We start from the raw sequence: 13096 nt of genomic DNA on the forward strand, positions 1-13096 counted from the left end.
TGGCTTGTGGGTACGCCTTTGGGCATTTTCTTAATTGCTAATTGATAAAGAGAGCCTAACCCAGTTTGGATGATCCCATCTTCAGGCAGGTGAGCCTGAGATGTGGAAGAAAGGCAACTGAGGAAGGAAGGAAGAACCCAGTAACCCATGTTCCTCCATGGTCTCTGAGTTAGTTAGTGCCTCCTGCCTCTCGCCTCCAGCTCCTGCCTTGGCGCCCTCGATAGTGAACTGTAACCTGTAAGCCAAATAAATGCCTTCTTCCTCCAGGATGCTTGTGCTCAGCACAGAAAGTGAAGTAGAACACAGGTTGGTACCTCAGACCCTAGAATAGTTACACGCCTATGTGTGAACCACACAACTACATATGGTTTTAGGGAGAGGACCTAGCCGACAATCCCAGTTCTCAGCCTGCCTGGCTTGCAACCAGATCATGTCTGCTGTTTTATTGTTGTGTTTACATCCATGGGTGAACACTAAAGAACGGGGGCCCTTGTTCTCATATAAACACACTTCCCAAATAAATCTGTCTTTCAGCTCTTCACGGTTGCCTTGGGAATAACTATTTCCTTGGGGAAAGCATATCTGTTCTTCAGGTTCAGTCTAATATTCCTCTTTGCTCTTTTCTCACACAACCTACCAGGAATTTACATTCCTATGACCCCCGAAAATAATGTTCCTAAAAAGTAGTAACTAAACTATCGTGCTAGACACCCAAACCCGGGCTATAAGCTCCTTTTCTTGATAAACAACCCAGTTCTAGGCATTCTGTTATAGCAACAGAAAGCAGACCACTGGAGCAGCCTTCACCAGCCCATTCTGTAGCCTATGTGGGTTGATCCTTGCCCATGTGTTATGACTAATGCAGAGTATGTCTATAATTTACAGCAGGGCTTGTGGAGAAACAAAGTCTTAACTAATAGAGGAGGCCCAGTTATCAGGGTTCTGGGTACTGAGGGAACTGAGCAGGATATGCAAAGTAACTTAATGACACCTGTCAATCTAATACACAATCCTGGACTTGGTCTGGCCTCATCTCACTCACAGGCGACACAATTTTGAGACAGTTACTTACACTCTGTACCTCTATTTCCTTGCCTAGAAAATCAGGAGGGTTAGTCTAAGATTGAATGCCACAGGAATAAGTAACCACATCCCTAAGACCATTATAAGGTCTTAAATTTTACTTAAGTAAAAATTTAAAAATTAAGTACCATTCTAGGGCTGGACTTTGGGTGGCAAAACCATCCTCCACTCTCCCTCTTGTCTTACCTCTTCAGGTCCTTGCTTCTCTCCCCACAGAATCCCTCATGCCAGCCTTTGCACGCTACCTTTCTTCATTGTATCCCATAGAACCCAAGGAAGCAGGATGCAAAGGCAGTGGCTGCAGAAACAGCACCTCCCACCCATCCCCAGTTCAATTCCCTATTTTACAGCTTTCCAGCTGAACTGCAGGCCCCACGTTGGGAACAGGGAACATACATGTGCGCTCACCGGTCACAGCACTTGCTGTCTCACACGAACAGTGGCTGCCTCTACCACACGAGAAATAAGCTGGAGGTCTCCCCCAAAGCTGTGTGTCGTGACTAAATTTCTTCCATTTTGGTCTAGCGCAGTTCACAGGATGCATGTTTTACTTCAGAAATAGAATCTAAGCAGCCAGTGGCGGCCTCTGTGGTTTCTCTAGTTTAGGCGATATTGGACACCACCAAAGTGCCTCCTTTTCTTCCCAGACAACTGAATTACAAAATCCTGGTTTCTATTAGGGTGTGTCCAGCACTCTCTGTGCTGCCAAGCCTGCCATTTTTATAGTCTGTACACGGGGAGATTTTCCATGAACAGCCTCAAATTTATTCCCAAGCAATGATGTCTAAGAAACTCAGTAAGCATTTAACCAAAAAGAACATTTCTGATGGAAAACAAAAGTAGCATATTTTTATGCCTCAACAGAGATGGGAGTGGAAGGGTATTTATTCATCTTCTATGGTTTTTGTCCTGGGAGGGGTTATTAAATGAAGTTTATTCTTTAAATTCTCCCCTTTTTCGTTCCTTCCCTACCTCCCTTTCTTCCCTTTCCTCTCTATGGTGTTGGGAATCAATCCAAGCACGTATTCATGCTAGGCAAGCACTCTACCACTGAGATACCCCTCAGCCCTCCTTACAGACTTGCGTAGACTACACCCCAAACACCCACCTACACAGACATTTTATATAAATTAGAGGCCAACTAACTGGAAAAACTAAACACAATTATCTATAGAGTATCTTTCTAGAGATTTAAACGTGGATTAAAGTAGAAGCTAGGGGTAACTATGGAGGAGAATGAACCCATTAGAGAAAGTGTTAACGGAGAGTGTGACAAGAATTTCATTTGGCTGACAAATGAAAACACAGGTACCATATTTCCTTAAAGAGAAAAATAACACAGGAAATGGTTTCCTATGTACATATTCATACACACTATTTCAGAAACTTCCCATGAGAACAAATCCTCCACTACATCCTGCTGGGACTGCCCAGTTTCACAGATTCAGTTTGGAGTAATTCCTTCCTCCACCTGGCATGCTGCAAACAGCTTCTCTCCCTTCCCCTCACCTCTTCTTCTACAGATACGGATCCCCAAAGAAATTCAAAACCCAAACCAAACCAAACCAGCCCTCCCCGGCCAACTTCTGTGGTCTGCTTCCTGGAGAAACAACCCACTACCCACGCACACATACATGACTCTAGCTACCCAGCCATCTAGCAACCTGCCACTGGGTTTAAGGCACATGGGTGGTCTGGGGGTGGGTGATACAGATGAAAAAGGACCAGTTCTAACCCTTAGGGAGCTTGTGAATAGAACGGCCCCTTATAGGAACAGACATAAAATATTGACTATTGTGGCCAGTGCTAAAGGAAGACAACAAAAGAGACAGCCAGGGATGTAACCCCTGGCAAGAGAGATCTAGACTCTTCACACACTATAGCCATCAGGATCTCTAACATGCTTCCCCCATGCAATGTCCAACCCTGGGCGACAGAACAGACTGTTGTCTCTCTTCACAATTCCTCATCATTTCTAACAGAGTCCAAGATAGTGCAGAAATAGCCCAACACTGTAAACAAAGCCTAACAACACAGTCAACAGTTTTACTGTATAAGGAAGGCTTCTGCCACTGGCCTGGCCTTCAGTAAAAAGCTCCCGGGAAGTCCCTCCAGATGATCAGATGCCTATTAAAACTACGTCCATAGAATCCGAGGATATGCAGAAATACAAGACAAATTCCTGACCATCAAAGAGCCACGGCTCATTGTGTGGGCAGGACAGAAACCAGTTCAGGCTTCAAAAACAGGAACAAGAAAAGGAACTTGACAAACAGCCAAATGGTACAGCATGCCTAGGCCATCCCTGCCTTCAGCTGGCCAGTTCGCTCATCATTAATCTGTCAGCAAAGAGTAGTTAACAGCCTCCACCATTAACCCAACACTGGGAACCAGCAGACCCCCTAACATTCACAACAAATGCACCTGCAGAGTTTCCTTTAGATCCAAAGAAAAGACACTGCAAACAAAACATCCCTGTCAAATGCCTGAAGGAATATGGTTTTGGAGAACACTGGCTGGGTCCAGAGTCAGTCCCCAGCATTTCTCTGCCTCCAGGGCACTTTTCACTCAGCCCTCCCGCTCTCAGCCCAGCCCAGCACTGTCTCCTTTCCGTCTCCTTTCACTGCTCTGGTGCCATCTGTAACTACCTTCTGCTGCTGCCCCTCAGTGCCACTTGCATCCTCCTCTGTGTCCTGCATTCCCACCACTGCCCTCTCCAGTGTTGGGTTCATCCTCTGAAAGCAGAGTCTCAGTAATCCCTGCATTTCTTCATCTCCGCAAGAAGTGATGTCTGGAGATGGCTTTCTGTTGGCCATGCCTCTGTCCAACAATCACGGGACACCCCTTCCCAAGTTTTCAAGACTTTCCAGTTAGTCTGCCCTAGACTGACTTTGTTTTATTTCCTGTGAACTCCCAGGATTCCAGCTGCCTCCCTGTTGACCTGTTCTTCTGCTCAAACTATCTAGCTCCTGGAGTGTCTGTCTCCTCCTGATAATTTACTACATCTACCGATTACTGCTCATTGCACGGATCGAGCTGAGGAGCCAGCGAAACAGGAAAGGCACTTGGGGCCTGCCATTTTCCTAGTTCTTTTTTTCTCTAGAAGCAACCATCCCCCACACAGACTCCATCACATGGAAATGCTTTTCTGCAGCATCAGGTACAATCAGCCTGACTCTCCTGGACCAGGAAGTCAGGGGTTCAAGAAGCCCTTTGCCTTTGGCTGAGTAGACAGACTCTCTGTGTTTTCCAAGCCAGAAAGGAAAAGACTGATATCACTAATGCTACTCCCCTGTCGCTTCTTAGGAACGATTCTCGTTCCCTTTACAATTAATACATCAAGCCTAGGGATTTCTGAGCGATGGATGATAGATTTGCCCACCGGAAGACTGCCAAGTTGAGTCTCGGGAGCAAATCCAGTGTTCCATAATTTCTGCTGCTTTCCTAATCACAGAAGGAACCACAAAACGACAGAAAAGCAGGAGGGACGCAGACAGCAGGCTGACATAGAAACATCATCCTGTGCCTCCTGGAGGGGGGTTTCTACAAATGCCACCCTCAAACCTCTCTTCCCCAACCCTCCGGAGCCCAGGGTGTCTGTTACTCAATGAGTCTACCCCACACAAAATGGGAGGAGCTTTCGAAGAGTCTCTCTTAAAGCTGTAAAAAGCAAGAAGTCTACAGAAACTGCCTCACTCCACCACGGGCAAGTTCAAGAGGGCCATGAATACCTCCTGTATCGCCTGCCGCCTGGGTAGTGGGAAGAGTTTCATGGGGTGAGACGAGATCTGGGAGGAGACTATCACCCACTTTCCACTTGGAGTAGCACAACACGTGGGGGCTGCCATGTCTACATCAGCAGGTGGACTGGCTGAGGTGGCCTCCACCTTTTACAACAACCCCTAGAGCCAAGAAGAGGATGGTGAAAGCAGGGGGTCACCATGTCCCCATCTTGATGAGCTCGAAGGGGAGGAGGGAAGGGGAGGAGTAAACTAAAAATCCCCCCTGCACTCATGTGTAAGCGGAGAAGACAATTCAAAATCCTGTCAGCTAATCAGTGGACTCATGACAATTATACTAAATATATATTGAATATGCGCGCACGCATACACATATATATGCATATGTGTATGTACATGCCTTGCAATTTTTACTCTGCAAGGCACTAGGATCAATTATTTAGTGGGGTTCTTAGAGATAGCTCAGTTGGGTAAAGTGACAGCTGTCATTTACTGACATGGCCAAGAACACTTTCCAGGTGTTATTTACTTGGTCCTGGTAGTGCTATGGTGGGAAGAGAAGTAACTCGCCCCGAGGGGGACACGAAGGTCTTTCTCATTCTGGAGTTTATTTTCTTGACCTTATCAAGGGCATCTTACATGCAGAGGGGCAGTCCTTACAGCTCAACTCCCTACAAAGCGGGCATGTATGCATGCACAGGAGCACCCTCCGCCATCTTCCCCAGTTACAGGCTCCTGCCTGGAGGAGATCCACTTTCTCCTTAGGACAAAGGTCAGCCTCCATGGGTGAGTGTCTGCCACTGAAGTTGTCTCTGACTCTGCAAAAACACTGTCAGTTTGACAGGGTGCAAGCAAAGCAAGATGGAGAAACAACACTAATTCTGGAGCTCTGTCACAAAGGGGAACACTTTCAGACTGAAAATAATGAGTGAGACTAAATGCCATTTAGCATAATGGCTCATGACATTAAAATAAATGTTCAAGTCGTGAGATTCGCGCACACAAGGAAAGAAGTGACTGCAGGAAACAGTAAGGTGCAAACAAATGGAGACAGCTTGTGGGAGCTGGCTGCCCGACTCTTCAAGGCACATCTGACCTGAGTGATGATGTATGCTGCTACCATGCAGTGGCCTTCTCACACAAAGTGTCAGTCACCTGGACAGAGCTCAGAACTGCAGCAGGTGTGGGGGAGGGCATACCAGCATGTATGCTTTCTCTCCCTTTTCCATTGACTACCAAGAGCCCTGGAGTCTCCCCTGCTCCCTTTTCCTTTTTAGATATTTCCCTGCCTTCCCCCTAGCTTCCCCAGTCCCCTAGCTTCCACCCACAGAATAAGTTGGTGGACCGTGGCAAAGTTACTGAGATTGCTGAAGTGTCAGTGACAACATGTCTGGCGGCCGTCTACTCCAAGCTCTGGAAATATACTTAGATACTCACAGATACCTATTAAATACTCCTATTGGATGACATGATTAGAGAAGATCCAAAAGCCACCTGTGAAGCAAAATCTGGGAGCCTTAAAGTCACAGCAACACACATGCATGCAAAAGGATGGGGTGTGGGAACTCCACACATACTACACTGAACAGGAGCCCCTCACACAGCTATTGGAATCCTCACGCATCTCCCTTTCTGCGAACCTTGCCCCATGAATCCTACGCACTCTAAGTTGTGGACCATAGCCAGGAGTAAGCACAGTTCAGAAAGGTAAGTTCCAGGGCCCATGGCTAGGACTCTGAACAAGCCCTTTCATAAACCTCGACCTCTGCAAAATGGAGATTAAAAAATTAGAGACAAACAAGAACACCCCCCCCCCCCCCAGCTAGAGGTCATCCTACCCTGATTCCTGAACATGTGTTTCCTACACCCACACCTGATCTAACAGGCCTTCCACCAATCCGTCCCCACTCTTGGCTCTCCAACATGCCTTGGAAAGTGTGAAGATTGTGTATAGGTTTGTGTGAGGAGGCTCCCAGCAGGCAGTCACAGTCTGTGGGGCAATCAAACTTTCAGGGCTGTGCTAGGTGCACAGAACTATGCTTGCAGATAGAAAGTGAGAGATCCCGAGCCTGGACCCCGGGTGAGGGCCAGGAGGGGCAGAGCTGCTGGTGGAGGTAGCCTAAGCCTGGTGGAAAATAGACCCATGGTCGTGGGCAGCTTCCTCCTGTTGCTCAGCACAGGGAAAAGGCGGAGGAGGACATTCATTTCTCTCCTAATAAGCAGCCACCTATCCAATCGCTTCCGTAACGATTGATTATGAATAGCCCGTGGCGCCTCTTAAAGGGGAAGGGCAGCTCTGCGTGTCACGGACCCCTTGTCCAGGGCCCTTCTCCGCTAGCCACGCCGCCGCAGGGATGGGCTAACACTTCTGCACAGACTTGCCCAGCCGTCTCAAGAACCGCAGACACAAGCCGAGCCAAGAGTCCTGAGTTCTACCCACCGGTCTTTTCTTGCCACCGACTCTGAAGCATGCATGACCTCACAGCCCCCACGATGGAGGACCCGGCAACACACGGAAAGTTTCTTCAAAAGGGTTGCGCCGGTTTCCGCAGAAAACTACGAGGCTCAGATTTCTCGAGCCCTCCCCCACCCCACCCAGCAGTGCGCCTCAAGGCCGCCGCTGAAGACCCCGCTACAGTGCGATCCACGGGCAAATGTCCCTCTCGTCCCTCCGATGCACCTAAGTGCAGTGGGGTAGGAGGATGCCCCAAAGCCAGTTCCCAGTCTCGGTCTGGAAGAGCTCAGGCTGTTGGGGGACCGGCCTCCTGCCCCCCGCAGCTCCGAGAAATACTCTCTATTTCCTGCGCTGGCCTCCCCTCCTCTCCAACCCCGGCCCTCCCGGCAGGGTTGCCCCTCGCTACCTGCAGCAGTCACAGGCTCGCCCTCGCTCTGCTCTCCAGAATCTGAATCCATACTGTGGGCTTCCGCCCGCGCATCCACCACCGCCCGCCTGCGGGGCGCTGGGGCCGGCGTCCCGGCTCGGGTGGCCGCGGCACACTCGGTATGGGCTGCAAAGAGTCTGGAGCCGGGACGGTGCAGAGTGGGCAGTGTGTGGCCAGACACTAGGGCCAGGGGGCGGCTCGGCAGAGGCCAAGCCTGCTCCTGTGGCCCGCCCGCCGCCCGCCCGTGCTTGCACGCGAGGGTAGTGGGGCGGGGGGGGGGGGGGAGCAGGAGGGGGACGGGAATGGGTAGGGCGTGAGGGAGGGGGAGGAGGAGTGTCCAGTGCCCCACGGCTCCTGGCTGGGATTAAGTAGCCAGGGTTCCTCTACACCCAGAGCCCTGGAATGGGAGCTTGGCGAGGTGGTGCGGGTCCTGGAAGCCAGAAGCCCCTTTCTTTGGGTGTGGCAAAGTTTGCAAGATTCTTCAGTGAAAAATCACTTCTGATCATTAAAAAAGGAGTTGTTGTTAGGGTTTAGGGTTGTGAGGCTGCACGCGTTTTAGTTCAACTTCACCCCTTAGACACTTGAGTGAAATCTCCGTGTGTCTGTTTCCTCGCGTGGAAAAGTGGGCGAATGGCCTTGCAGGAATAGTGTGGGATATATAATGCCGGTTCGCTGGTAAGGAAACAAGCAGCGGGCCTTATGCCTAGTGAGGGAGTAAACAACTAGTCAGGTAGAGATAACTCCCCCAGTTCTCAGTTCTTGCTCTTCTCGGCGTGGGCGTGGCCTGCCGAGCTGGTTCTGAGAGCTGGGTGAGGGCCCAGCCTGAGTTGGCCTGGAAGGCTGGACCCACCCTGCCAATCATGCTCCAGTGCCAATTTTTGACTCCAGCTCAAGAGGCATGAATTGATTTTTAAAACGTTTTCTTTTCTGGGGAGACGGCTGGGGGTAAGAACGCTTGGTGTTCAAGCTTGAGGAACTGAATTAAAACGTCCTGCGTGGCCCCCACAGGTACCTGTAACCCCATGGAGGATGACACGCTGTCAGCCTAGCTCTAGGTTCAGTTGGAGATCCTATCTGAAGGGTTAGGTGAAAGAGAATGATGGATACCCGGTGTCCTCCCGGCCTGGGAGCTGAGGAGGAACCTTTTCTTGCTGATGGGATTAAATGCAAACTACTAAACTTTCTCAACATCCCCTTTCATTTTCTTTTTTAAAAAAGTTAATTTATTATCTAATCAAGAGACCAAGCCATGGAGGAGAAGCACACTGAGCAGGAAAGCCGCTGTTCATTTCTGAGCACGCACAGGCTTTCATTGTATTCCTCTATTATAGGCTTGAAAATTCACATAACCTCAAGCCTGCTTTTCTTGAGTCTAAACTGCCTACAGCGATCGCCAACTATTGGCCTGAGAGAAAAGAAATCAGGAAGAGAACGCCCACTTAGAGGTACCGGATTCCCAGTGTGTCCTCCGAGCACTCATTTCTTCCGAGCTAAGACCCAGGAATGCATAGGTCGAACCATTTGAAATTGCATTTTGGAGATGGGAAACACAGCTGAAATTTGGCTCTTGTATCCATTCAACCTACAGTCAAGCCCATTTTACAAATGCAGAATCTGGGTCTCAGTTCCAGTAAGGGCACGAGAGAGGACTCTAATCAAGGCTGTGGGAGTGGACAGCTGCCGCTTTCAGTTGTGGCCCAGCGGTCCAGGCAAGCTTTGGCTTCTCATCTAGCCGGTAACTAGCTCCTTTAGGGAGAGGTAGACCTCACAGAACATCAATACAGCTCTACTTTATGTTCTAGAGGAAAGTTTTCTGGAAGACCAGACTCATTGGCCTCAGTGATAAAAGTTGGATCTGATGAAATGCTAAAAAATCAAAAAGTCCCTAGATAAGAAGTGTACTCTTGGGCACGTGGCCCAGCTTTTCTCAGTCTCCTCCTGTATCTGCGTCTCCTTCACAGTCCTCTGTGAAGGAGTAAAAGTGGTAGGTGTGGAAGCAACGGCTGGTACAGTGTTAGTGTTTGATAAGGGGAAGAACATAAATTCTTCGGTCTAACGGGTCTCCTGTAGAAAAAAAGTAAAAACAAAACCCTATTTTAAAATAAAAATCAAAGGGGAATGGAAAATTGGGTCCAAGTGAATGCTCAGAAAAGAAACGGCTGCGTCATTTTAAAAAGTTTGCTGTGCCAGATCTGACCTCTCACACCCATAAACCCAGCACTGGGAGGCTGAGACAGGACTACTGGCCACAAGTTCAAGGACAGCCTGGGCTGCATAGTGAGTTACAGGTCAGACTGTCCTGAAGGGTGAAACCCTGCCTCAAAAAAAAAAAATAAATAAAAGAAATGAGTGAAGAATTTTTACAAATTTGCTCTAGCCACTTCAGAGAGGGAACATGTAATGGTGACTTCACCCAGTGAGTGCATTGGGCTGAAGGCATTTGGAACGGGAAGCTTGTGGCTTAAGCGTAGACTGCTTGCCACCGAGCATGTCTAAGATTCTGAGTTCAGTTCCCAGCACCACAGATTTCTCTCTGTGTGCATCTGTCTGTCTGTCTGTCTGTCTCTCATACACACATACACATACACACAGCATCTCTAAAGGCTGAGTCTAAATTCAACAACAGGAATACAAGTTCTTCTCTGTGCTGTGTACTTTGTTTCCTTATACTTGGTAGGTCTGTTTTTGTTTTTATTTATTTGTTTGGATATGTTTCACGGACAGGTACCCTATGAGAGTTGTTCGGATACAATCAATGTCTAAGAGCAAAATTTTAACAGGAACTTTCTCGTGCTGAGAGCAGCAGAAAAGTCCTGGGAACACGTATCCCTGACACTTATCTGCCTGATGGTCACCAGACTTCCTTGGAATACCAGCTTATATGAACTCAGAGATAAGTGCTTGTGGGTGCAGAGAAGGAAGAGCTGATCAGAATATCCTGAAAAGTCCAGGAGGTAAATCTTTACGTAGTAATTCCTATTCAGTTAGCCATTCCCAGACTCTTGTTTCTGCAGAATGAGACAGATGTAGAATGAAATATTGTATTCATTCTCAAGCTAGAGATCAAAACTAAATAATGTCTTCACTCTAGTCTCCTATGATGTGCAATGTGTTGTCGTGGGACAGACAAAGGGAACTGATAGCTGGCATTCTGGTGTAAAGAGAAATGTTAATAGAACACACATTATCTGTGCCCCCAGATGGAAAAGCCATGCCAGAGAAACCCTTAAAATAATATCTCATGACCACCACCCCATGAAGACAGTGAAATCCAAGGTGCGGATTTTTCTCTTTACAAACCCATCCTGGCATTTTTTTTCCTTGCCAACTGAAGGGGAACTAGATTTCAGTAGTGCCTTTGTGTATTTTTACAAGAATGGCATCACTCTGCGGACTTGAATCTAGAGTTGGAGCGTTACAAACCACCTCCCTCCGTGTTTCCAATTCAGCTTCTGCTTCTGACAGCTCTTAAGACCGGGGAATGGCTAACTCCCATGGGCCATTACTTAACGTTGGCAAACAGAATTGCTCACTTTTTTTTTTTTTTTTAAGAAACTGACTATCTGCTGGGGAAATATCTATTTATCGGTAAGGTGCCAAGAAGTAGAAAGTAAAGTCGACCCATTTCTGCTAAGGCAATGCTACCCCTTTAAGCTGAGCCAGGGCTGTGACTCACCGGCCTGTCTCCTCTTGTGGGATGGAAGGGAGTGTCTGCAAACCTCTTGACTGTAGACAGGAGGAGACTTCAAGGAAGGTGGTTTCGAATGCCCCGACTCCAGATTCAAGTGTGCTTTTCTTTGGGCTGAGGTGGCCTTGACCCAGACGACGAGGCATTGTCCAAGACAGCCTTATTATTAACAACTTATCTCAAGGTAGGCAGAAGGCTTCTGCCAGAGCCATCACGGCTCCATAGGAGCTGCTGCTTGAAGGTAGTTTTGTGTTGATCTAACGGGACAAGGGGCTGGAAGACAGCCTTGGAAGAAGAGAGGGCCTCTTCACGTTTCTTCCTTTCCAGCAAAGATAGGATTTTACAGTTCCCACCCCTTCTTTCAAATGTGGTCCACTGTGACTATAGAAACCGGGAAAATATAAATAAGTAAAAAGGAGGAAAATGAAAAAAAAAAAAAAACCCTTAATAATTCCACTAGTTGTAGTCACTGCTAATGGACTGTGATGGCTGATCAAATGGACACATACAAGAAAAAGGAGCCTCAGTTGGAGATTTGCCGCCATCAGATTGGCCTGTGGAGAGTTTTTTTGATTGCTAGTTGACGCAGGAAGAACAAGCTTATGTACCATCCCTGGGCAAGGGGCAAGGGTTGTATAAGGACGGTGTTTGGGCTTGAGCCTGGGAGGACTCCAGGAAGCAGGGTTCCCCCGTGGTTTCTGCTGCGAGCCCCTAGCCTACCGAAGCACCTGCCGTGACCATGCGAGGAAGTAAGCCCCCTTTCCTCTCAAGCTGCTTACAATGGCAGAAAGCAAAGCAGAGTGTGTATCCTTTGAAAATTTCCCCTATTGTCTGCACAGCATTCTGCTTTTGTAAGCTTGCTTGTTTTTTTTTTGTTTTTAAGCTGGCAGAGGACTGACGGGAGCGGGGAGAAAGAAAATGAGTGTCAAGTGCATTCTTCCCAGCCCTCTGTCCTGAACCTTGACTTTCTGATGGCAGCTGTGTCTCCCTCTGTGACCCCCATCTTCTATCAGGTGATCCGGGCAGCTAGGTCCCTGTCACAGCATCTCCTGTCTTATGGATCTCCAGCACAGAGTGGCAATAGTTGTCTACTGCAACTAATGTTCAGATCGTCTCTCTGATTGTGTGACTTCTTGGCTCTCCCGTTACCTGTGCAACAGAGTCCCCAGATTACTTCACCTTCTTTGAAAATAGATAAAGTGCTTTCCTACTTTGACCGACTTCATTAGGACCTCATCATAGGAATAAGGGTTCTGGGATACTCATGGGCAGAGGTATTGCGGGAGGGTGGAGTTCCAGATCTTTAGGATTCCTATGGATTCACACTTCAAACACTACTGCAGGTGTGGGAAATCCTCCTACAGCTAGGAATATCACATTTGTTTTCATTAAGACATTATCTGGGGCTGGAGTTAAGGGCATGGACTGCTCTTGAAGAGCACCTGAATTTGGTCCCCAGCATTGATACCCGTTGAAGTACAGGAGAAATTACATGTCCATGTTCTGGGAGTGGCAGGTGAGATTGGAACCCAGAGCTCCTGAGGTTTTTCTGGACCAGAAGTCTTCATCTGAAGTTGGCTCCTTCCCCTGGATACGCCTTCAACAGCCATTCTCCATGGTTTATGTTAATCATCCCTCTGATCTATGGAAAGGAAAACTGAATGCCCTAAATTTTCCCGTTTTAATTTTATTATAATTATATG

The 13096-nt window shown here is 48.0% G+C and overlaps 1 protein-coding gene across 1 annotated transcript in view; it reads right to left on the reverse strand.

Moving 5' to 3' along the window:
* The window catches only part of Tnfaip8l3 (TNF alpha induced protein 8 like 3), a 43777-nt gene extending 35788 nt beyond the window's left edge, over positions 1 to 7989 (reverse strand). The window contains exon 1 of the mRNA XM_036191762.1: positions 7685 to 7989. Coding sequence (XP_036047655.1) covers positions 7685 to 7736 — 52 coding nt within the window. The 5' untranslated portion in view covers positions 7737 to 7989. The remainder of the gene's footprint in view (positions 1 to 7684) is intronic.
* Between the last annotated feature and the right edge of the window lie 5107 nt (positions 7990 to 13096).

The sequence above is a fragment of the Onychomys torridus genome, chromosome 7 (assembly GCF_903995425.1).
Source record: "Onychomys torridus chromosome 7, mOncTor1.1, whole genome shotgun sequence".
Classification (NCBI taxonomy): Eukaryota; Metazoa; Chordata; class Mammalia; order Rodentia; family Cricetidae; genus Onychomys; species Onychomys torridus.